General features: G+C 41.9%; 1 protein-coding gene across 1 annotated transcript in view; it reads right to left on the reverse strand.

Annotated features, from left to right (window-relative positions):
* tnika (TRAF2 and NCK interacting kinase a) overlaps nt 1-25,851 on the reverse strand; it is a 119,658-nt gene that overhangs the window by 91,520 nt on the left and 2,287 nt on the right. The window contains exon 2 of the mRNA XM_084044844.1: nt 7,683-7,748. Within this exon, the coding sequence (XP_083900970.1) occupies nt 7,683-7,748 (66 nt within the window). The remainder of the gene's footprint in view (nt 1-7,682; nt 7,749-25,851) is intronic.

Below are 25,851 nucleotides of genomic sequence, written 5' to 3' on the forward strand. Positions count from 1 at the left end.
GATTTTGTTCCCAAGGTGTGGTGTGTGAGTGTGAGTGTGAGTGTGTGTGTGTGTGAGTGTGAGTGTGTGTGTGAGTGTGAGTGTGAGTGTGAGTGTGAGTGTGAGTGTGAGTGTGAGTGTGAGTGTGTGTGTGTGTGTGTGCGCACGAGTGAGATACAACTTTTCAAGACGGTGTGTGCGTGCGCATGCGTGTGTGTGTGTGTGTGTGTGCGTGTGCGTGAGAGAAAGAGAGAGAGGTCTGTAACATTTAACTAGATGGGGTAACAGAATCGTTGATTAACCCCGTTATCGCCGTCTCCCAGACACAGGCCCACTGCAGAGCTATGGGGCAACATTACTGCTATCACCAATATCATAAAAAAACTGCACCGACCATTCCTATCACACACACACACACACACACACACACACACACACACACACACACACACACACACACACACACACACACACACACACACACACACACACACACACACACACACACACACACACACACACACACACACACACACACACACACACACACCCCTCTGGGTTCAAAAGGCGTTCACCGAATAAGCACTGCAGTTGCAGAAGGCAATGTAGGGGCCTACTGTATTTGTATATAATAGAATGAATGTACAGTAGTAATACACAATATGAACACGTGGTGTGAACACACACACACACACACACTCACACTCACACACACACACGGAGGGAAAATGAGAGAAGACATAGCAAGCTGTTGGCATGATGCAGAGCTTCCATGATAATATTTGCATTTCCGTATTCTGTGGTATTGTTCTGTGCCCCGTGGGGGATGTTAGCAATGTCAACTGTGTCATGGTCATCGCTTTGTCTGTGACCAGACAAAGACATTATGCCGGTCAAATGCTGAGGATTCATAATGACTTCTGAATGCTGGTAAACAACGTGAGAGTTGTATTGTTTGTATTTGTGACATTAGACAAAAATTGATGCCAAAACACTCCTAACACAACACCTTGCAATTTTAAGTTTTTTTTTATTTTTGTGACCAGTAGCCTACTATGCCTAGCAGCACTGCAAGTTTAGCACTGCAGACAATTACACAGACAGAGTGTGTGTGTGTGTGTGTGTGTGTGTGTGTGTGTGTGTGTGTGTGTGTGTGTGTGTGTGTGTGTGTGTGTGTGTGTGTGTGTGTGTGTGTGTGTGTGTGTGTGTGTGTGTGTGTGTGTGTGTGTGTGTGTGTGTGCACATAAGATTGTGCGTGACCTCACACCAGAGCCCACCAAGCTAGACCCTCCAGAAAAATGCATTTATGCGATCGCAGAATTTACCGCATAATCAGCAAAATGGTGCATAATTATGCGGGGGTAACGTTTAAAAAAAAGGCGGCATCGCATCGCATAATATGCACATCGAATCGCATATTTCCGCATATTTCGCAACTTTTAACATATTTTGCATATTGCCGCATATTTCACAACTTTCCGCATATTTCGCAACTTCCCGCAATTTCACCGCATAAAAAAACGCATATTTCGTCGCAAAATGATAAATCAAGGATTTTAGCCCGCATAATCAAGAGTTTTAGCCCGCATAATCAAGAGTTTTAGCCCGCATAATCAAGAGTTTTAGGCCGCATAATCAAGAGTTTTAGGCCGCATAATCAAGGATTTTTGCCCGCGTTTTTCTGGAGGGTCCACCAAGCACCCAATTTTTGAAGAAAAAGTTGACAAGTGGGAAACTCTGGTGCTGCAGGCTTGGCCCCACAGGTTCATGGCTCAACCAATGGGCTCAACAATACAGGCTCGCTCTATGGAGGTAGTTTGTGGGGTAGGGCGCAAAAAGGACACCAATGTGAATGCTCTATTGTCATCAAGCTGATGACCAAACCCAGAAGGAGGTTGTATGTCTGAGTGAGTATGAATGAATTGAATACACAGGACCACAATGGAAACAAGCCCTCAGGGCTTTTTGTGTTAGCCTTTCAGCATTATCGTATAACAGTACTTCAAACTGTTCATAAAGTATTCAATCAATCAATCAATATCAGGGACGTGCACAGATAGACTCTAGGTGGTGCTAGAGCACCTGCCCTTTGCCCTCTTGACCAGAAGTGCCCTTTTGAAAAAAAGGGGAAAAAAAGATTTTTTTTTTTCAGTTTACAGCAGGGGTCTTCAACAGGGGGTCCGGGACCCCTAGGGGGTCCTCAGAGTTACTATAGGGGGTCCGCCAAATCTTTATGTGATATGATTTTTCTTTTTACCATAACCACTCGAAACCTAGCATCCCTTTTCTGAGGAGAACTTTAGCCAAAAATAGCAGATCTACAAGCTCACAACGTTGTGGGCTTGTAGATCGGCTATTTTTGGCAAATAGGTATAGGTGTAGAGGGAAAAAAGAGCAGACCAAGTAAACAAAAAAAAAGTATAATTTACTTGAGCACCTGCCCCTCAAAATGTGTCATTTTGAGGGGCAGGATGCTTCGTCTTGGGGTGTGTGGGACCGGGGCGGGCAAAAATAGCAGATATACAAGCTCATAGCGCGGCACCGAGTGCCGCGCTATGAGCTTGTAGATCTGCTATTTTTGAAAAATCGTGACATTTTTTAAAAAATATTTTTTTCAGAAAAACTGTTAGTATTTTGAAAATGTTTAGAAGCGGCCTCAGGTCTTAATGGGTTAATGCATTTTATCCACTGCTAACTCACGTCCTCATCCCAGGCCAGTGCTGGGACAGCCTGCGCGACGGCCGCAGCCCCGGCCGGCCGAGGGGGGCCGCCGGTGTTGTTGTTTTGCTATAGCCATTCTGTGGTCTGGGTATAACGCATAGGAGGCCGAACAGGCTGAATGTCAGCCAGCAAATGAGCCGTGACTTTCACCCAAGACAGCCCAGTCAGCAATAACTGGATACACATAACTCTCCTCTTCTCCTTCACTTTTCTTGTTTTCTCCTCTTTTTACACACGCATATACTATCACATACACAACACACGGAGAATTACAGACACAAGCATATGCAGCAATACCCACACACAGTCACACACACACACACACACAGGAGGCTGTCAAAGATTGTTTCTAGGAGCGTGGAGAGGCATGTCCAACCTCAGCTTGACCTTTCATCTGCTCCAATCAGGAGAGGAGAGGGAACAGCTCCTCTCCATCACCACCTGACCTTCACTCACTGCTCCATTAGGGACACGGACACACACACACACACACACACACACACACACACACACACACACACACACACACACACACACACACACACACACACACACACACACACACACACACACACACACACACACACACACACACACACACACACACACACACACAGTGATTTAAGCATGGGGCCACAGACCGCTGAAAGTCGGTGTCCTTCGGAAAGGAAGGCTAACAGGATGGAAAAGAACGGATGGAAGTGGACAAGAAACGGCGGAAGAGAGGAACAGAGGATAGAGGGGGCTGTAAAGCAGTGGTTCCCAAAGTGGGGTCCCTCCCCCCAGCGGGGATTCCGGGGGGGGTCCCCAGCAAAGCTTGTGTATGTATTGTAGCATCACAATGTGTTACTACTTTAACCCTATATACAACCCTATATACATCGGCTACTACACTTTGGGTATTCAAAAATAGCAGATCTACAAGCTCATAGCGCGGCACCGAGTGCCGCGCTATGAGCTTGTAGATCTGCTATTTTTGAAAAATGGAGAACATTTTTGCAAATCTTTGAATATATATATTTTTTATATAAGTGTTTGTAACTCAAATCTTTGCTTCTGGGGGGGGGTCCCTAGAACAACGTATTTTGAGATGGGGTCCGCAGCCAAATACATATCATGTTGGGGGTCCTTCACATGAAAAAAAAGAGATATAGCAACATAGGTTTTTTCAAAAAACTGAATCGGAACCTCAGGCCTTAATGGGTTAAAAAGGTATTGAAAAACAAATGTAAATTTCTTTGAATATTGTTGGTACATTTTGATATCACAAATATTTGATACGTTATTTTCAGATGGGGGGTCTGGGTGTCATTTACATGACAAGCGTTTGAGAACCACTGCAGTGAAGAACATTTGGACGGTGACAAGGAAGGATGGAACAGGATGGGGAAAAAATGGAGGGGGAGGACAAGAAAGAGCGGAAGAGAGGAACAGAGGACAGAGGGGCAGTGGAGGACGTCGGGACAGCGACTTGGACGGAGAGATAGAACGTTGAAACGACAGCAGGAAGCAGCTGAGTGTCTGTGATGCCTGTGATGTCATCCCTGGTCTGGTGGAAGGTAACCAAGTACATTTACTCAAAGTACTGTACTTGAGTAACATTTTGAAGTACCATTTTCTGCTACTTCATACCGTCTTATGCTCCACTGCTGTGCATTTTGGAGGCAGGCGTTGTGCTTTTTGCGCCACTACAAAAACGTTAGTTACACACTTTGAAAAGAATTCTGCGTGCTTTTGGTACTTTAAGTATATTTTTATGCCAATACTTTTACTTAAATCAAATTTGTAATACAAGGCCTTTTACTTGTAACAGGGTATTTCTGCATCGTGGAATTGCTACTTTTACTTAACCCATTGATACCTGGAACGCATCTGTGTCACTTTAGATGTCTTTGGCTATTCAAAAATAGCAGATATACAAGCTCAGAGCGCGGCACCGAGTGCCGCGCTATGAGCTTGTAGATCTGCTATTTTTGAAAAAATCTTGGAAAAAAAATGTTTTAGATTTTTTTCAAAATGTTTCAAAATTTCAAAACTTTCAAAAAACCTCAGGTCTTAAAGGGTTAAGTAAAAATAAATCTGAGTACATCTTCCACCCCTGGATGTCATGGCAGGACAGGAAGCAGCTCGGCACGAGCACTTCCTGTGTCCCGGATAAACACGTCCCCTACTGAAGCATGTCAGATAAAGTGCTATAAATGTTCCCTCACAGAGTGAGATAGAAAGAGAGAGAGAGAGAGAGAGAGGGGGAAAGAGAGAGGGAAGAATGAAGGAAGAGGTAGAGGAAAGGAGGAGAGGGGGAGATAAGGGGAGAAGAGAGAAGTTAAGGCTTCGTCCACACGTACACGGGTATTTTCATAAACGCAGATATTTCGTTTTCGTTTTTGAAAACCTCCACGTCTACACGGCCCTGTTTTAAAAAATCTCTCTGTCCACACGACAACGGCTAAACGTTACACGACCCATGCAAAAACTCCGTTTACCGTGTCCACACGGGAACACATAGCCGGAGTTTTTAAAAATCTACACTGTGGCAGGAGTTTTCCAAAAGATGCGTTTACATGGAGCAAAAACGCGTTTGCGTGTGGATGAACCCCCCAAAACGCATATAAAAAGCTACGTTTATGAAAATACCCATGTACGTGTGGACGAAGCCTAAGATAGAAAGGGAATTATTTTAAAGGATCTACACCATGCATTTAAAAAAAGATATATATTTAATATCATATTGTTTATGTCCCTCAAACGTTTTTCAAAAGTTTTATGCCTAAACCAAGCCTCAGATATACTCATTCCAACTAACTTCTCTCTGGCTTATGAAGCACTTTCACCTGCAATACCGCATTGTCCTGATTTGGCACGTGGCACTATTGAAACAGTTTGTATGCATGTTATCTCCTGGTTCTGTGTGGAAAATGTAAAAAAAAAAACTGTTTTTATATATATATGTTGGAACTGAAAAACGGGATGAGGCTTTCACGAAATGCTGTGAAAGCCCGAGTGCTCAAACTGGGGTATTTTTGGGGATAGAAGAGAGGTAGGGGAGACCAAAAACACACCAAAAAGAAGGAAAAGTTAAAATTCATGGCGTAGTCCCTTTAAGAAAATATGATACAGTATAGATACTAGAGTGTAGAGAGACAGGAAAACAAGGACAGAGAGAAGGGAGACATGCAGGACACGACGGGAGTCGGATTCAAACTCGGGTCCTCGCAACTCACAAAAGTGCATGTAGTCCTAACTGGCGGAGGCACCGGGCACCCCCGAGAAGGGAAAGTATTTTAAAACACTTTTAATAATATGACCCAGTTTCCTGCTTCTCCTCTCTCCAGTTAAGTCTGGTTCACACGCGCTCTATTTCTCCCACACTTGTGCAACTCTTTTCTTCCTTCTCTATGTTGTGTAACGTGTGCATTCTTTATTCCAAACGTAGGACGAGTGAGTCAGCATTGATAAGACACGATTGACCAACGTTATCATAAATGGCCAGAACTTAACCCATTAAGACCTGAGGCGATTCTTTTAAAAAAATCTAAATCCTAAAACATTTTTTAAAAAAATATAAAAAATATTTTTTCACGATTTTTCAAAAATAGCAGATCTACAAGCTCGTAGCGCGGCACTCGGTGCCGCGCTATGAGCTTGTATATCTGCTATTTTTGAATAGCCTAAAGAAATCTTAAAATGAGACGCAGATGCGTCCCCGGTCTTAATGGGTTAAATCCTATTTTACAGTATACTTTGTCATACGACATTGTCACTCACCAGACATTTTGAGCTTGTACGCATCTGCTATTTTGCCATTTGTGAAACATTTTGATGATTTTTTTTCCGCCTATAGCGACAGGAACAACAAACTATTGACGCCGAGGTGGTTACTTCTGCGTGAGTTTTTTTTTTTTAATCATAAATATTTAACCAATGAAAAGTATTAACATGAGCGTATGACTAATTAATAACTAGATTGGAGCCTGTGGCGCTGCTAGGATCCTGATGATGAGCGTGCGAAAATACGACCGTGTTACACCCCATCCTCCGTTCACTTCACTGGCTCCTCGCCATCTCCTTCATGACTGAATACAAGATCTCCCTTCTCACACATCAGTGCGTGCACGGCAATGCCCCCCCCCCCCGCCCCTACCTCAAAGAACTCCTCGCCAGTGGTGGAAAAAGTACTCAAATTCTTTACTTAAGTAAAAGTACCAATACTGCAATATAAAACTACTCTGTTACAAGTAAAAGTCCAGAATGAAAAAATTACTTGAGTAGAAGTACAAAAGTATTGGCATCAAAATGTACTTAAAGTACCAAAAGTAAAAGTACTATATATTTGAAAATAGCAGATCTACAAGCTCACAACGCGTCGCGATGCGACGCGTTGTGAGCTTGTAGATCGGCTATTTTCAAATAGTCTAGGTATAAAATAGGTTTAAAGTGGTTAATGTATGTTTCATAATATCATCATTTATTTCTGAAAAGTAACTAGCAACTAAAGTAAATGTAGTGGAGTAAAAGTACAATATTTGCCTCTGAGATGTAGTGGAGTAGAAGTAAAAGTATTGGAAATTGGAAATACTCAATTAAAGAACAAATACCTAAAAATTGTACTTAAGTAAATGTACTTAGTTACTTTCCACCACTGCTCCTCGCCCTTCTGCTCTACTGCCCCAAGTCTGCGGAAATGCCCTCCCCGAACACCTGAGAGCACCACAGTCCACTGATGCTTTTAAAAACGGACAAAACGTCTACCCTTTTAACAAAGCCTTTTCTTAATCATTCTATGCCCTGATTTGACCTAGTTTTTAATTTGACCCTTGGTTGCCTTTGCTGTTTTATGCCATGTTTTTAAACCCTGTGGGACTTAGAGATTTGCGAGAATGTGAAGTGCGTTATGAATACAATGTATTATTATTGGAACACAGATTATTTTCCCCCATTTCCTGAAGAGTTATGGTTTTCACCCAGCTGTGTCTTAGTCTTACCTTGTACACTTGCCCATAGGTACCATTTCCCACCAGCTCAACCAACTCAAAGATGCCAGCAGGGTCCTACAGAGAAGGAGAGAGATGCAATGTTACCTCCACATCCAATGCACTCAGACTCACATACAACGGTTACCAAAACATTTCCCTGAAGCAGAACGTTTCCTAAACAGTGGGTCGGGACCCATCTTTGGGTCGCGGACCAATTTTTATGGGCCGCGAGTAAATGTCTCCTTTTATATATATATTTTTTTTTTTTCTAAAAATATATATAATTTCAGAATATTTTAAAAATGTTTAAACAAAAGAATCACAACTTTTCATCAATTAAAAACAATTCCAACATATTTCAAAAGTAGTTCATAAATAAAATAAAACAACAAAACAATTTCTATAAAAAATATATAAAATAAACCCGTTTAAGAAGTAGTGAAAATAGCTGAGCTACAAACAAACAACACGGCGCGACGCGTTGTGAGCTTGTAGATCTGCCATTTTCACGGGCAAACATCTCATTTCTCTTTTGGGTTGAGCTAAAAGGTTTGGGAACCACTGCTCTACAGAATGGGTCGTACTTAGGAAAAATAATTCTGTTCGCTTGATTTACTTGTCATTCACCACAGAATATTTTCGGCCATCCAACCTTCCTCAGTGTGTCTTGAATTAAAGGTAGGGTAAGTGATATTTTTTGGTTAAAACAAAAAGTATTTTGTTAAAAGGTTAAAGCACTATATTCTGATAGTAATCATTGCTATAGAGTGTTTGTTCAGTAACAGGAGTCTCCATGTCTCTCCAGCTCTTTAATAAAACAGAAAATACATTTTCCGGTAGGTGTCAAAATCTCAGCCAATCAGGAGAAAGTACCCATTTTTAAGCTTAATGTTTATAGTGTTCCAGTTCCAACTTTGCCTGCTCATTTCTTAGTGTCATCACTTCCAATTTCACTTGTTTAATCTATATCCTGATTGAGTTCTCTATCCTGATTGGATAAAATTGGAAATGAAACTGAAACTGAAACGAAAATGCATTTTCTGTTTAATAAAGAGCTGGAGAGACAAGGAGACTCCTTTTACTGAACAAACACTCTATAGCAATGAGTACTATCAGAATATAGAGCTATTTAACACTTATTTTAACCAATGACAATCACTTACCCTACCTTTAACTCCAACATATCAAAATTAATGATAGTCAGTGTCAGACCTTTATTGATACTGTGAGGGACATTCACTTATCATGCTGTAGCTGCACTGCAGTCAGAAACACAGGACAGATACAGCTAAGAGCTGAGAGATGCATCTAACCACTTTAAACCCTATATACTTTGTTGACTGGAGTTCCCCAGGGGTCTATACCAGAACCCAGAAAATGTACTATATTCGCTGAATGTTCACCCCCGGCCGGAATAGGGATGCTACAGTTTAATAATAATAAAAACAGGAGTACCCGAGTATCTTAGACTCACTTTAGACCAGGGGTCTTCAACCTTTTCAGGCCAAGGACCCCCTAGCTGAGAGAGAGATGAAGCAGGGACCCCCTCTATATTGTATAACACTGTGTTTTAGATTCAACTTTTTTTGTTTACTTGGTCTGCTCGCAGCATGAGGCGTTGTGAGCTTGTAGATCTGCTATTTTTGGCTAAAGTTCTCCTCAGAAAAGGGATGCTAGGGTTCAAGTGGTTAAGGTAAACAAAAAAGTCTCATCACACAAAGATTTGGCGGACCCCCTGTAGTAACTCTGAGGACCCCCTAGGGGTCCCGGACCCCCTGTTGAAGACCCCTGCTTTAGACAATAGACTCAGTTTTGATCAACAATATTACATCTAACATTACATCTATCCATACATGTTACATCTATCCATACATGACTTATTATTCAACCGGTTCTGTTGTATCGTTCCCCATGTTTTTTCACTATAATATAGTGAATATATATTATATAATATTGTCCAAGTCTAAAAAAAAAAAAAAAAAAGGAATTGCCTCTAAGATCACCGGACTTCCCACACCCACACTTTCTGATATGAACAATAAAGCCATCACACGTTTAGCACTTACAATAGCAAATGATAATGATCAATGATTGAAATGGCAAAAGAAATGAATGCACTAAACAAACTGCCTCGCTGATATGATGGTTCTGTTTATACTGGGAACTTCAAGGGACTTCACTTGTCTCGGTGTTATGTTGTTTTGTGCTATATGGTAATGTGTTTTTCTGTTGGAACAGACTGTGAAGATAAATGTCCCCGAGGGGACAATAAAGACTATTATTGTTATCATAAGTAGTAATGTAAAATAAGTATACATAAGATACTAAGAAGGAGACTTAAAGTCTGGTCTGGCCGTCTGCAATTGGACTGACCAGGATTTGCATAATGTATGAGTTCTTAATAGATATAAATATAAATATAGGCCGAGTACTGTAACAATGTACAGTCTATCACCAGTAGTATGGACATAATGGTAATATGATGTGAGGCTGGTAAATGTACAGTGTCTGCCAGCTGCACAGTGAAATAGTGGATAAAATAGCCATTGTTTTAGTTTACGATGAAACTTCAATATCACAGCATAAGCACCACAACTTAGAACAAATATCTCCATGTTCCCAATGTTGTACTTAACATAATGAAGACATTATCACCCAAGGTACCTTACTGTATTTAAAAAAAAGCAAAAATAGTTGATCTAAAGTAAACGGTTGACGATGATCTTCGTTGATATACAAAAAATAAAACTTCTCAATTATTTGATTAACCCATTGATACCTGTAACGCATCTATGTCACTTTAGATGTCTTTGGCTATTCAAAAATAGCAGATATACAAGCTCGTAGCGCGGCACCGAGTGCCGCGCTACGAGCTTGTAGATCTGCTATTTTTGAAAAATCGTGAACATATATATATATATTTTTTTTTCCAAAAAACTGTTAGGATTTAGAAAATGTTTAAAAGCGGCCTCAGGTCTTAATGGGTTAATCGAAAAAAGTAAGATCTAAGAAAACAATTTATAGTTGCATTACATGAGTGCATTCTTTTTTTTTTTTTTTTTCTTACAGTTATGTGTGGCCCCAGTGGGAATCAAACACCGAACGCTGGCAGTGTCCGTGTTGCTCTCTCTACCCATTGACCCTACAAGCCACAGTGGAAGTGTAATTGTCTACACTTGAAAAGAAGTAGTGTCCCATTTTAAGCTTTTTTCGCCAGACTAACTAAGAGTCCATGTCCAGTAGCTAGCAAGGCTGCCAGTACAGAATTCACCGCACAACAGTGGCTTGCAGCACCTCGAATAGAGCACCAAACTCATTGAACCACACACACACACGCACACGCACACACACACGCACACACACACGCACGCGCACACACACAAAAATCTCCCCCTTTCTCTCGGCCATGTTGCTACGGCTTTCCAGACAATAGCTGGTATTCACTCTCCCTTTCTCTCTCTCTCCCCCTTTCACGCTCTCTCTGCTCTCCTAGCCTCTGTTCTCCACTCAACCAGTCTATCACTCTTTCATTCCTCCCCCCTCCCTCCCTCGCTCGCTCTCCCTCCCTCCCTCCATTTCTGATGATGTCCAGAACTGTGCCACGGCACTCTCAGTCCTTCATTCTTTCCGACCCTGTCACTCATTCCAGCTGGCCTCCGAGTGCTTTCACTTTATTATGTCTCCATTTCTCCTCGTCACTGTCCTTGCCATTGAAAACTTTATTAAACATAGTGGTGTAATGTAACTAAGTACATTTACTCAAGTACTGTACTTAAGTAACATTTTGAGGTATTTGTACTTTACTTGAGTATTTCCAATTTCCAATACTTTTACTTGTACTCCACTACATCTCAGAGGCAAATATTGTACTTTTACTCCACTACAATTACTTGAAAACTTTAGTTACTAGTTACTTTTCAGATATAAATTATGATATTACGAAACATACATTAACCACTTTAGCCCTATTTTATACCTAGACTATTTGAAAATAGCAGATCTACAAGCTCACAACGCGTTGTGAGCTTGTAGATCTGCTATTTTCAAATATATAGTACTTTTACTTTTGGTACTTTAAGTACATTTTGATGCCAATACTTTTGTACTTCTACTCAAGTAATTTTTTCATTCTGGACTTTTACTTGTAACAGAGTAGTTTTATATTGCAGTATTGGTACTTTTACTTCAGTAAAGAATTTGAGTACTTTTTCCACCACTGGTACTAACCATTTTTATCTTGTGTTGTCACTGCATCACACGCCAAAACACATTCCTTGTACAGTATGTACCCCATATTTGGTGATAAAATGTTTCCCATTTCTGAAATGATTATGTTTAGATAGGCTTAGTTTGATCAAGCCCATCATGGAAAAGTTATTCCCAGTGCTACGAATATGGCTGAGCAAATATCTCCTGTTCACATTCGGCTTGAAACGATTCCAACACGTAACAAAAACATATTTCCATTCTCATATTACCACATTCACATCACAACTGATTACGTACCGTACAGGAACTAAAAAACAGCGTGTGTGTGTGTGTGTGTGTGTGTGTGTGTGTGTGTGTGTGTGTGCGTGCGTTATACTAAACAATTGTAATGTTTACACTGTACATAGTGGACTGTACATAGCTAGACATGACATAATTGTTGAAATTACCAAGATGTGTCACCCATGTTTGATTCCTCTAGTGTGAAACCGGAAATGTTTCAATCCAATGACTCCCATGTATTCGCAAATATAACTGCAAATACACCAGGTGTCATTGTGATTGACGAGGACAGAAGAAAGGTTTTCCTATTGGAGGTTGGCTGTACTTGTTGGCTGTAGTTGTACTGTAGCTTTCCTTACTAAACAAGTAAAATACCAACCATTAGTACAAGCCATTATACACCTAGGCTAATGTCAGCTCATTGCCTTTATATTCGGCAGCTTGGGCCATGTTCACAGGCTGGTGGTCAGGGGCTTGAGGATTCTGAGGTTGCCCAAGTGTAAGGCAAAGCATGCTTCTAAAACACTGCTGAATCTCCTGCATTATAGGCAGTCGCTCTATTTGGGAGAGAAGGTGTTTATGTTTATGTTTATTAAAGGATCCCCATTAGAGTCATATGAATGAGCCTCTAGTCTTCCTGGGGTCCTGATTGAGGACCACAGTGCTTCGATGTATCCGTAATTTTCCTGGTAGAGGGCAAAACAGGGAGACAATTAGATTTAAAAAATCTGATCGATGGTAAGAGACCCCCAATAGACCAATTATTTGTTTACTAACATTGAGCCTGGACGCACAGGTGATTGTTTCACGCAATCAATTCCCAACCTGTTTCGGGGTGCACTGGTTTCAGCACACCCCAACCCCCTCTTGTGTGTGTTGGCTAGTGAGACGCGTCCTAACGAGACCTGATATAATGGGTTTCGTTCAGTGGTGGAAAAAGTACTCAAATTCTTTACTTAAGTAAAAGTACCAATACTGGAATATAAAAATACTCTGTTACAAGTAAAAGTCCAGAATTAAAAAAATACTTGAGTAAAAGTACAAAAGTATTGGCATCAAAATGTACTTAAGTACCAAAAGTAAAAGTACTAAATATTTGAAAATAGCTGATCTACAAGCTCACAACGCGTCGCGATGCGACGCGTTGTGAGCTTGTAGATCTGCTATTTTCAAATAGCCGGTATAAAATAGGGCTGAAGTGGTTAATGTTTGTTTCATTATATCATAATTTATATCTGAAAAGTAACTAGTAACTAAAGTTTTCAAATAATTGTAGTGGAGTAAAAGTACAATATTTGCCTCTGAGATGTAGTGGAGTAGAAGTAAAAGTATCGGAAATTGGAAATACTCAAGTAAAGTACAAATACCTCAAAATGTTACTTAAGTACAGTACTCAAGTAAATGTACTTAGTTACTTTCCACCACTGGTTTCGTTGCGCGCATACTGGCTGCACGCATACTGGTTCTTATCAGTGTGACGTCGTCTGTTAAGGGGTCTATAACTATACACAGCTAAGAAAAAGTTTCAAAATGTATATAGCAACAACGAGGCTTTCCCGGCTTGAAAGGTAACAGCGTGTAGGTATTCCGGGCAGTGTTGCCAGATTCTGTGAGAGAAACGAGCAACCAGGTCAAAAGAAGCGACTATGGACCACATGAGTACTTTAACATGTACATCAGCCGTTTGAAAATAAAATCTTGCGGGGAAATTATGATAGGCAGATCTGGCAACCCTGATTCCGGGTCTGAATGGGTTAAGTAAAAAAAAAAAGTGGGAGTACTTCTTCCACCGCTGCTCAGCGGCTAGCATTACCAAAATCCACTGTGTCAGAGTGTGAACACACATTACACTCTCACTCGCTCACAATTCCCTTCTCAATAAAGCGTCCTATTACTTCTGTACCCAACAGCACACATTCAGTCCACCTCCACCTCCCTCTCTCCCTCTAGCATTCGTTCACCCTCCATCTTTTTTGGCTCCTACCGACAGCCTATCGTCGCACGCTGTCGGGCAGAAACCTTGTATCTCCATACTTAACCCTTTAAGACCTGAGGCTGCTTCTAAGAATTTTCTAAATCCTGAAAGTTTTTTGAAAAAAAAAAAAATCAAAAAAATATTTTTTCACGATTTTTCAAAAATATCAGATCTACAAGCTCGTAGCGCGGCACTCGGTGCCGCGCTACGAGCTTGTAGATCTGATATTTTTGAATAGCAAAAGACATCTAAAGTGACACAGATGCGTTCCAGGTATTAATGGGTTAAACTTTCAATTTTATTCTTTTGTAAATTAATGCCCTACTACGTTGTACAACAGTGTCGTGCAAAAGTCGCAACAATATCTAATCTACAAGATCCTAATGCACTGCAACGTGTTGGGATCTTGTTATTGCTATTTTCGCTATTTCCCCCAAGAATGTGAAAGTGAAAATGGAAAGTGGAAGTGCAATCTACACCTCTGGTTCTAAAAAGAAAAGTGATAGGGAGTTAGGAGGTGTTTTTTTTTTTGTTTTTTTTACTTGCAGGCTTTTGGCATGATATTGCCATTTTTCTACTCCGGTGTATTTTCTGTAATCTGCTATGTTACTAGCGTGTTTTGATGGGCTCTCATTCCTATATTGTACTCAATGGCAAATTCAGGGTTCTCTGTCACATTTATGCGCATTTTATGTTCAGGTTTTTGCTTATGACTAGCAATGAAGGCCAAATCAATCAACTACATCTCATGGAATGTTAAAGGTCTCACTCTCAACAGCCCAGTTAAGCATCAGAATGCGTTAAATATCAACCAGGTATCCCAGTCTAACAAAAAAAGTGCTCCTCGGAGCACAGGTCTCCGCCAGGTCAGCTAGGTTATTGTGGGCCAGCAATGTTCAGAATTCGCAATCAGGATGGAATATGAAAAATCAGACGGATTCGTCTTGATCACTTGACTATAGAGATAATGTGTGCCGATTTGCGTGCTGTTTGGACAAACTTTGTAGGAGTAATAAAAAAAATGTTTTTAGCAAAAATCTGCCTCCTCGTGGCGCTATAATAGGGCAATGCTAAAAGGGTGGCATTTGTTCCTCAATGTAGTGCGAATGTGCGAGCAAAGTTTCATTGCAATCGGACACTGCATTCATGATTTGCGACATTTTGTTCAAAACGGGCATCTCCTGCAAACTTTAGATGTCAATCTTAGCCAATCAGGATGGAATATGAAAAAACAAACAGATCCTCCTTGATCACATGACTATAGAGATCATGTGTACCAATTTGTGTGAAATTTGGATACAATCTGAAGGAGTAATATATATTTTTACATAAGTCGGCCTCCTGGTGGCGCTATGAAAAGACAGATGTGAAAAATGCAGGGCAAGTGCGCATATAAAGTTTTACACAGATCGGTGCAGTTGTAGGTAAAAACACGAATCGGCCTGTTATAGCGCCACCATGAGGCTGATTTGAACATTTTCAAATGCATTTCTTCCTCGGTCTCGTGGGAAATGTCACGGAAATTGCAACCTGTGTTCATGATTTAACCCTTTAAGACCTGAGGCCGCGTCTAAAAAAATCTAAATCCTAAAAAAAAAATCGGAAAAAAATATAAAAAAAATAATTTTCATGATTTTTCAAAAATAGCAGATCTACAAGCTCATAGCGCGGCACTCGGTGCCGCGCTATGAGCTTGTATATCTGCTATTTTTGAATAGCCAAAGACATCTAAAGTGACACAGATGCATTCCAGGTATCAATGGGTTAAGGCTTTTTGTTCAAAACGGAGTTGCAGCACTCATGCAAACTTTGGAAGCCAATCTTAGCCAATCAAGATGCAAGACCTGTTTCGTTTAATGACTATAGAGATACTGTGTACTGATTTGCGTGATGTTCGGACAAAATCTGTAGGTGTACTGTCCAAAAATGTGTTTTGCAAAAATCGGCCTCCTGGTGGCGCTACAACAGGCCCATGTGAACAATTTGGGGCAGAGGTTCTGCTCTGGCATCCAGGGAGTGCGTGTGCACCGTTTCGCTGCGATCCAGAGATTAGCGGTCCACAGACGGACAGGGTGCAAAACATAGTCTTGGCCTGGCAGAGACAATGACATGTTTTTCCTCATCTCTCTCTCTCATTCTTGTTTGTTCTCCTTTGGTTGCTACACACACCTATCGTTTATTCCATTTCCCTCTCTTTTCGCAACTTTTCTCTCTTCTGCATTTCTCTCTCTCCAATTCTATTGTTCTCTTTCACCCGTTCCCTCTTTCTCTCTCTCTCTCTCTCTCTGTATGTTTGTTTTTTTCCAGGTCTCAGCAGACCTGTCAAGCTGTCACGCTTTTTCTGAAGTGAGGGCCTTGCGCTTTCCTTGCTCTCTCACTTGCCTTCCTTTTCCTGTCATTTTTACTCCCCCCCCCCTTTGCTGGACACACACACACACACACAGCAGGCTGTGTGTGCACGCGCTCACACTATAGCAGGCACTCTCTCATATGCTGTCTCGCTCGCCGCGCACACACACACACACACACACACACACACACAAAGCCAAATGTGCACTTCCACACAAGGGCTAGTGATTTAATGACCTACAGCGTGTGTGTGTGTGTGTGTGTGTGTGTGTGTGTGTGTGTGTGTGTGTGTGTGTGTGTGTGTGTAAATGTGAGAGGCAGTTAACAAAAGCGAGGAGAGCAAGACAGAGGAAAACCTGCATGCATCCCTCAGCCCTTCGTGCACCGCAGCATTCTGGGAGCAGCTTCCTATCAGGACTCCTACAGCAAACATTTCCCCTGCAGTCTCACTGTGTGTGTGTGTGTGTGTGTGTGTGTGTGTGTGTGTGTGTGTGTGTGTGTGTGTGTGTGTGTGTGTGTGTGTGTGTGTGTGTGTGTGTGTGTGTGTGTGTGTACTTGGCAGCTGTATTAACTCAGTGCTGCATGTGAACCTCTTGACAAAAATTCCCCAGACACGTCTAAGGATGCACACACACACACACACACACACACACACACACACACACATCCTCCCCACACAAAAGACCTCCGCAAACAGATGCGTATCTATACACATTCAAAAAGGCATGCAAGCACACAGGTAAAAAAAAAAAGTAAAATACACTAGCCACTGCAACCACAAGAGAGAGGCATACAGGCTGTGACACAGCAGAAACGTCCTCCATGCATGCATGGCATGCATGAACAGCATGAACAGACTTCCTCCATGCACAAAAAAACAAATATGGACGAAGGGAGCGTGACGTCACCCGTTGGTGTGAAGGGGAGCAACGCGTGGGTCTTCACTCAGTAGAACACAATCACAACATACGGTAGTTGGCTTGATCATCAATTTAGGAATTTATGGGACTATCTATTTATACCAGTGGTTTTCAACCTTTTTCATGCCAAGGACCCCTAAATTGTTATACATTTGGCTGCTGACCACCACTTGAAAATGTTTTGTGCCAGGGACCGCCAAAAGCAAAGATATCAGTTTATTTTTGCTTTAGAAAAATATAAATATTCAAAGATATGCACACTTTTTCAAGGTTTTTCAAAAATAGCAGATCTACAAGCTTATAGCGCGGCACTCGGTGCCGCGCTATAAGCTTGTATATCTGCTATTTTTGAATAGCCTAAGCTAAGTGGTTAAACAATTATTGTGATGCTATGAACTCATTTCGCTGGGGACCCCCTGGTACTCTCTCAAGGACCACTGGTGGTCCCCGGACCACTGGTTGAAAACCACTGTTCTAGCGGACCACGTGTCCAATTTCCTACACATTTAGCCTAAGAATAAATCCTGCCTGTTGCCTTTGGAAGGTCTACTTTTAATTGTTCAGCGTACATTTGTATGTTTTTTTTTGGCCCCATATTTGATTGCACTACATGATTACGCAACATCTTTAACCGGAAACGCTCTAACGCACACGCTGGACGCACTACCTTGTTACGGCAGCAGCAACTCAAACTCGCGCGGACATAAAGGCATGCCATCGCGTTAGCTCTCGGTGCTAACAGCGTTAGCGTGTTGTTTACTCAGTGATACAATGGAGCAGAGCGCAACAGTGTGTGTGTGTCTTCGCTGCCTGTCCGCGACGCGCCGACATTATGTGTGTGTGATTTGTGGGTTCATCGCACGCGTATGTGTGTGTGTGTGTGTGTGTGTGTGTGTACATATCTCCAACTAAACCCATGACATCCAATAAGAGGCCTTGAGCAACTGATATTTCCATAAAGCACCAACTAAAGACAGCTCCCACAAATGACACCACGATCAGACGGATGATAATGCACGCTCTCCTCTTCGTGCTGTTGTCCCTCTCCCTCCCCATCTCCCCTGGCATGGGCCGTTTCAGAAACCTGAGAACGGCGAGGCTGCAGAACACCATCACCGACATGAAAAATAGGCATTTTACCCAAATGAACATTATACCCCATCGTATCGCCCATAACCCACCAGCAGAGTGAAAACCCAATGATGACCAACCAGGCCAACGCAGAGCAAGTCACCCCTGTACCTGACCTGGGTTTGTATCTGAGGAATAATAGTATATAGCCTATATTGTAGGTCTCTAGTAGTTTACAAAACCGCATGGGACCACAATGTACAAAATCGCATGTATGTATGTGTGAAAGAAGACTTGAGGAACAACCCTCAGAGACTTCCCCCACACGTGCACAGCATGCGTACGATCGCATATATACAATCTACGACAGGGGTCTTCAATGTTTTCAGGCCAAGGACCCCCTAGCTGAGAGAGAGGTGAAGCAGGGACCCCCTACTCTATATCGTATGAAATTGTGTTTCAGATTAAAGTATTTTTTTACTTAGTCTGCTCTTTTTCCCCTCTACACCTATAGCCTCTTTGCCAAAAATAGCCGATCTACAAGCTCTCAACGCCTCGCGCTGCGAGGCGTTGAGAGCTTGCAGATCGGCTATTTTCGGCTAATGTTCCCCTCAGAAAAGGAATTCTAGGGTTCAAGTGGTTAATGTAAAAAAACGAAATCCTATCGCACAAAGATTTGGCGGACCCCCTATAGTAGCTCTGAGGACCCCCTAGGGGTCCCGGACCCCCTGTTGAAGACCCCTGATCTACGACGATGCTCTGCCAAGAGCCGCCCTTAGAAACGCCCCACCTGCCTCTGATTGGCCGCTTTCAACTGCGCGCACACACACACACACACGCACACGGTTTTGCTTCTGTGTGACCGTGAACGTGAACGAACGGGTGAGGCAATTACTTTATAAGCTTTATGTGGCTTCAAGTGCATATAGGCTACGCAATTAAGCGTACATCGATTGTAGATCTGCTATTATCTGCTATATAAAATAATGGTTTAAGTGCTTACACCACCATAACTCCGTAAGGGTCCACTCGGATCAGTAACACACACTTTGAGAACCACTACAATAGTATGCAATACTGTATGTATGACCAATAGAGTACAGAAGTCCTGACGTCACTCGTTCATCCCCAGGTTCGTAAAGTAATTTCGCTATGGAGAATAACATTGGGTCATCATAGAATCGTCTCGTATAAGAATTGTGGTCCAACAATAAACAAACTGTCCCGGCGATATTGTCAGGGAGGAGGCTCTGTATCGTTTATGATAGTCAGTCACTTATATTTGATACAGTCCGTTTCTGACGAACATTTTACTAATTCGGCGGAAGTAACATTAGCGTTTTCTCACCGTCAGTTGATGCTTCATATCCGTAAGAGTCAAACCGCCGGGGTCATTCGTTTATTTTTGGAACACAGTTCTTATTTGACGCGATATTAAAGACGTCTATGGGGATTCAGAATGGGGGTGGAAAACCACGAACCAGGTGGACAAACCTAGGATGTGTAAATTACGTCAGACTTTGGCGCTCTATAAGAGGGGATTGTAAAGGAACCGGAATCGTTAAAACCGACCATATGCAGGAAGAGCATGTGTAGACACTTCCTCCGTGCATTGCAGGAGGAACGAGCGCTAAGGCAAATGGAAATGGAGCGTTTGTGCTGCTCCACTTCATACATGTCCTTAGGCTGTCTGATAAAAATATACCACGTTATCATTCATATTTTATAGGCCAGTCGCAGAATGGGCTCTTAGCCCCCCCCATCAGGCTTTGTGTGTGTGTGAGAGAGAGAGAGAGAGAGAGAGAGAGAGAGAGAGAGAGAGAGAGAGAGAGAGAGAGAGAGAGAGAGAGAGAGAGAGAGAGAGAGAGAGAGAGAGAGAGAGAGAGAGAGAGAGAGAGAGAGAACTGTGTATGTGTGTGAAACAGTAGTAGTGTGTGTGTGTACCGTGTTTGTCTCAGAGAGTAGTAGTAGTGTGTGCGTGCGTGTGTCAGAGATTTCAAGTTCCCTATGATTGGAACCTACCCCCACCCCCCCCCCCCCATCCCTCTTTCATCTCGTGTTCCTCCTGCTGTATACATTTTTCATTGTCACATGACTGCCATTATGATGACCTCACTGGTGGCCAATGAGTCATGGTGTGTGTTGTATGGGTGTGTGTGTGTGTGTGCGTGTGTTGTGGTAGTGCTTAAAGAAGGGACCATTATGATCCATCTGGCAGCCATAGTACCAGAGGAACACACACACACACACACACACACACACACACACACACACACACACACACACACACACACACACACACACACACAGTGGTGGAAAGTAACTAAGTACATTTACTCAAGTACTGTACTTAAGTACAATTTTGAGGTATTTCTACTTTACTTGAGTATTTCCAATTTCCAATACTTTTACTTCTACTCCACTACATCTCAGAGGCAAATATTGTACTTTTACTCCACTACAATTATTTGAAAACTTTAGTTACTAGTTACTTTTAAGATAGAAATTATTACATTATAAAACATACATTAACCACTTTAGCCCTATTCTATACCTAGTCTATTTGAAAATAGCAGATCTACAAGTTCACAACGCGTCGCAGCGCGACGCGTTGTGAACTTGTAGATCTGCTATTTTCAAATATTTAGTACTTTTACTTTTGATACTTTAAGTACATTCTGATGCCAATACTTTTGTACTTTTACTCAAGTAAATTTGGAATTCTGGACTTTTACTTGTAACAGAGTATTTTTATATTGCAGATATTGGTGCTTTTACTTAAGTAAAGAATTTGATGACTTTTTCCACCACTGCACACACACATGTATTGTCATGTACAGTATATATATTTCCAGTGCACGTGTGCTCCCCGCCCCCCTGCCACGCCTCTCTTTCTCTCTCTTATCTATAGATCTCTTCCACAGAAGACAATGACATAAACGTTATGACTTTACAGGAAGCTAAACTCACATGACAATGGCTTACCTACGTATGATCGTACAACCGCGTGGTTTCTACAGGGACCTTCGTGGAAGAAGGATGACACATACATACAGACAACGTACGTGTGTGTGTGTGTGTGTGTGTGTGTGTGTGTGTGTGTGCAGTGGTGTAAAGTAACTAAGTACATTTACTTAAGTACAATTTTGAGGTATTTGTACTTTACTTGAGTATTTCCAATTTCCAATACTTTTTCTTCTACTCCACTACATTTCGGATCCAAATATTGTACTTTCACTCCACTACATGTATTTGAAAACTTTAGTTACTAGTTACTTTTCAGATATAAATGATTACATTATAAAACACATATTAACCACTTAAGCCCTATTTTATACATAGGCTATTTGAAAATAGCAGATCTACAAGCTCACAATGCGTCGCGATGATGAGCTTGTAGATCTGCTATTTTCAAACATTTCAGTACTTTTACTTTTGGTACTTTAAGTACATTTTGATACCAATACTTTGGTACTTTTACTCAAGTACATTTTTAATTCCTGACTATTACTTGTAACAGAGTACTTCTACATTGCGGTATTGATACTTTTACTTAAGTAAAACATTTGAGTACTTTTTCCACCACTCTGTGTGTGTGTGTGTGTGTGTGTGTGTGTGTGTGTGTGTGTGTGTGTGTGTGTGTGTGTGTGTGTGTGTGTGTGTGTGTGTACCCACAAACACACAATCCCATGCCAGCAGATGCAACACTTGATGGCTGCATCACGTGAGGTGTGCATAAGCAAGACGTTGGAGAGGAGAGTGAGAGAGACAGACAGACAGAGACAGACAGAGACAGACAGAGAGCGAGAGGAGATAAAAAAAGAGTGTGATGAATTTATGTGTGTGAGTTTGTTGAGCACGCCCACACACACACACACACACACACTCGCCTGTGCGAGAGTCAGCATTGTATTCGCTGGACCGCGAGAACAAAATATAACTGGGAACCAGGAAGTTGAATAAAAGGCAGCATACTTGTCTTATGATCGACGGCTTAATCTGCTGTCATCTCCCGACGCGATAATTGTCATCTGTTCTAAGGAACCACACGATATAACCAGGAACCAGGAAGTTGGATAAAAAGCAGCATACTTGTCTTATGATCGCCATCTTAATCTGCTGTCATCTCCCGACGCGATAATTGTCATCTGTTCTAAGGAACCACACAGGCGACACAGCAGGGAACTCGTTATACGTTCTTGACGACGACACGCACACACCTGGAACAGGTGCGTAATTGGGGTCACTTGTTGTCACCTTCCCATGTCACCCCCCACCCCCCCCCCCCCCCCCCCCCCACACCACCACAACCACCACCACCGCCCTATCAACATCTAAAGATGACTCTATACAGTCAATTTCCCAGAACCACCACACAACTGACAATAACTACCATTTGAGTATTCTTTAAATACATTTCATCTCCAAAAAACTCATGCTACCTGCTACTGGCTCCTGGCTGACAGTGTGGGCGCGCGCGCGTGTGTCTCCGAGCGTCGGGACTGGCGGCCAGGTGAACCCAGTTAGTGTCGGGAGAAAGTGAATTAACCCATTAAGACCTGAGTTGATTCTTTAAAAAAGAAATCTACATCATAACATTTTTTGGAAAAAAAAAATCTAAAAAAAATGTTTTCAAGATTTTTCAAAAATAGCAGATCTACAAGCTCATAGCGCGGCACTCGGTGCCGCGCTATGAGCTTGTAGATCTGCTATTTTTGAATAGCCAAAGACATCTAAAGTGACACAGATGCGTTCCAGGTATCAGTGGGTTAAGGAGAAAGTGAGCTGGATTGAATTAAAGAACCTTAAGCGGATGATGGGAGTCATGCTGGCTGGGCCTCGCTCACCCCCCTCCCTCTCTCTGAAACCCACTAACAGCACACACACGCTTAGCACCACTCGGCTTTTACAAGGAGACTACATCCCACAGTGCATCACTCTCTCACAAAACACACAGTACACACACACACACACACGAGAACGGTCTATTAACAGGAGTCGATGCTTAATTGAGGATTTACGGCGATACCGCGTTACGACTGTACACAGTAAAAAAAACAAAAAAACTCTGTGTTAAATGTATCCATTTAGTACCTCAGAGAGAGCGCACACAGATGTAACCAAAAGGAATCCGTAAAGCATTGGTTCTCAAAGTGGGGTCCGGGGACCCCCAGGGGTACTTGAGGGGGTTCCAGGGGGTACCCAGCTAAATGATGGACAGGGACCAAATGGACCCTTATGGGTCTGTAACTCTGAGAGTGTACAAATGGAACCAAATGGACCCTAACGGGTCCATTTGGTTCCACTTGTACACTCTCAGAGTTACATTAACATTGATTTTACAATATGAATTGGGGTCCCAGAGACATACATGCCATTAAATGGGGGTCCGTAGCCTAATGCATGTCAAACTGGGGGTCCTTGAAATTAAAATGGTTGAGAATCACTGCTAGAGAGCCGTAAAAACCTTCTCTTATGGGGGTCCCTGGCTTATCTTTTCAAATGGGGGTCCGCGGTCTAAAATGTGTCTATTTGGGGGTCCTTGGCACGAAAAAGTTTGAGAACCACTGCCGTAAAGGGTTGATTTGGTTACATTTTGTACACTCTCGGAGTTGACAGCGAGTAAAACCTCCGATCATCTGCCGGACTCGGGTGAGGTGCTGGAGCCAAAAAGGAAATCAAATGAACAATAAAAAAAAAGGTCAGCCTCCTCCACACACTCAAAGCTGTGCAAAAATCTGTTTTTATAGCAAGCTTTTGGTCACAGTCCTCCGGGCATCAGAAGAAGGTCTATGACCCAAATCTTACTACAAAAGATCATTTTTTAAAACAGTTTTCGCATAGCTTTGAGCAGGGGTGTAAAGTAACTAAGTACATGTACTTAGTACTGTACTTAAGTCATTTTTTTGGGGGGGTATTTGTACTTTACTTGAGTATTCCCAATTTCCAATAATTTTACTTCTACTCCTTCTACTCAAATATTGTACTTTTACTCCACTTCAATTATTTGAAAACTTTGGCTACTAGTTACTTTGCAGATACAACATATATTATAAAACATACATTAACCACTTCAGCCCTATTTTATACCTAGGCTATTTGAAAATAGCCTATCTACAAGCTCTCAGCACGTCGCGAGCTTGTGATTTTCAAACATTTTAGTACTTTTACTTTTGGCACCTTCAGTACATTTTGATGCCAATACTTCTGTGCCTTTAATCAAGTCCATTTTTTAATTCTGGACTTTTACTTGGAACAGAGTATTTCTAGATTGCAGTATTGATACTTTTACTTAAGTACAAAATGTGAGTACTTTTTTTCCACCACTGGCTTTGAGTGTGCGGAGGCTGCCTTTTATCGTACACTCTCTTCCGAGTTAAATGAACACTTAACCCATTGATACCTGGAACGCATCAGTGTCACTTTAGATTTATTTGGCTATTCAAAAATAGCAGATATACAAGCTCATAGCGCGGCACCGAGTGCCGCGCTATGAGCTTGTAGATCTGCTATTTTCGAAAAATCTTGAAAACATTATTTTTCCAAAAACTGTTAGGATTTAAAAAAAAATTAAGAATCGCCTCAGGCCTTAATGGGGTTAAGAGTGTTACCATAATACGACAGTGTGCAATGTCCATGCAGTGTATTGTACCATGCTAATGAACCCATCCACTCCATGAGTCTCTCTCTCTCTCTCTCTCTCTCTCTCTCTCTCTCTCTCTCACTCCATCTCTCCTTCCCACCCTGCGCTGCGTTCATCCATCGTCGCCAGCTTGTCATCTCAAATCGTTTCCTGTCATCCCTCTGTCCGTCCTTCCGTCCCCCTCATTATTCATTTTTTTTCGCTCCTCGATCTCAATTCCACCCGGGGGCCCTTTTCTTCCCCTCCATCCTTTTAATCTCTCCATCCATCTATCTATCTATCTATCTATCTACCACCACCATCCCCTTGTCTGTCCATTCTTCTTGTCCCCGGCCTCTGCTGTGTGACTCATGCAGGACGCCGAGGTTCAGCTTAGCTCCTACTTTGGACTTTGTCTACATGCTCCTGATTCCAACCAACTCTTAAGATCAAGTGGTTTAAGTGGTTTAACCCTTTAAGACCTGGAACGCGTCTGTGTCACTTTTCAATTTGAGCTAAAAAAAAAAAAAAAAAAGCATTATTTTACACTTTGGCTATTCAAAAATAGCAGATATACAAGCTCATAGCGCGGAGTGAATATTAATATTTAAAGTGAATATTTCTAACTCAAATCTTTGCTTCTGGGGGGTCCCTGGAACAAAATATTTTGAGGGTGTGGGTCGGCGGCCAAATACATATCATTTTGGGGGTCCTTGATATGAAAAAGTTTGAGCACCGACGATATAGAAA

The sequence above is a fragment of the Gymnoscopelus microlampas genome, assembly GCF_963454915.1.
Source record: "Gymnoscopelus microlampas genome assembly, chromosome: 20".
Lineage (NCBI taxonomy): Eukaryota > Metazoa > Chordata > Actinopteri > Myctophiformes > Myctophidae > Gymnoscopelus > Gymnoscopelus microlampas.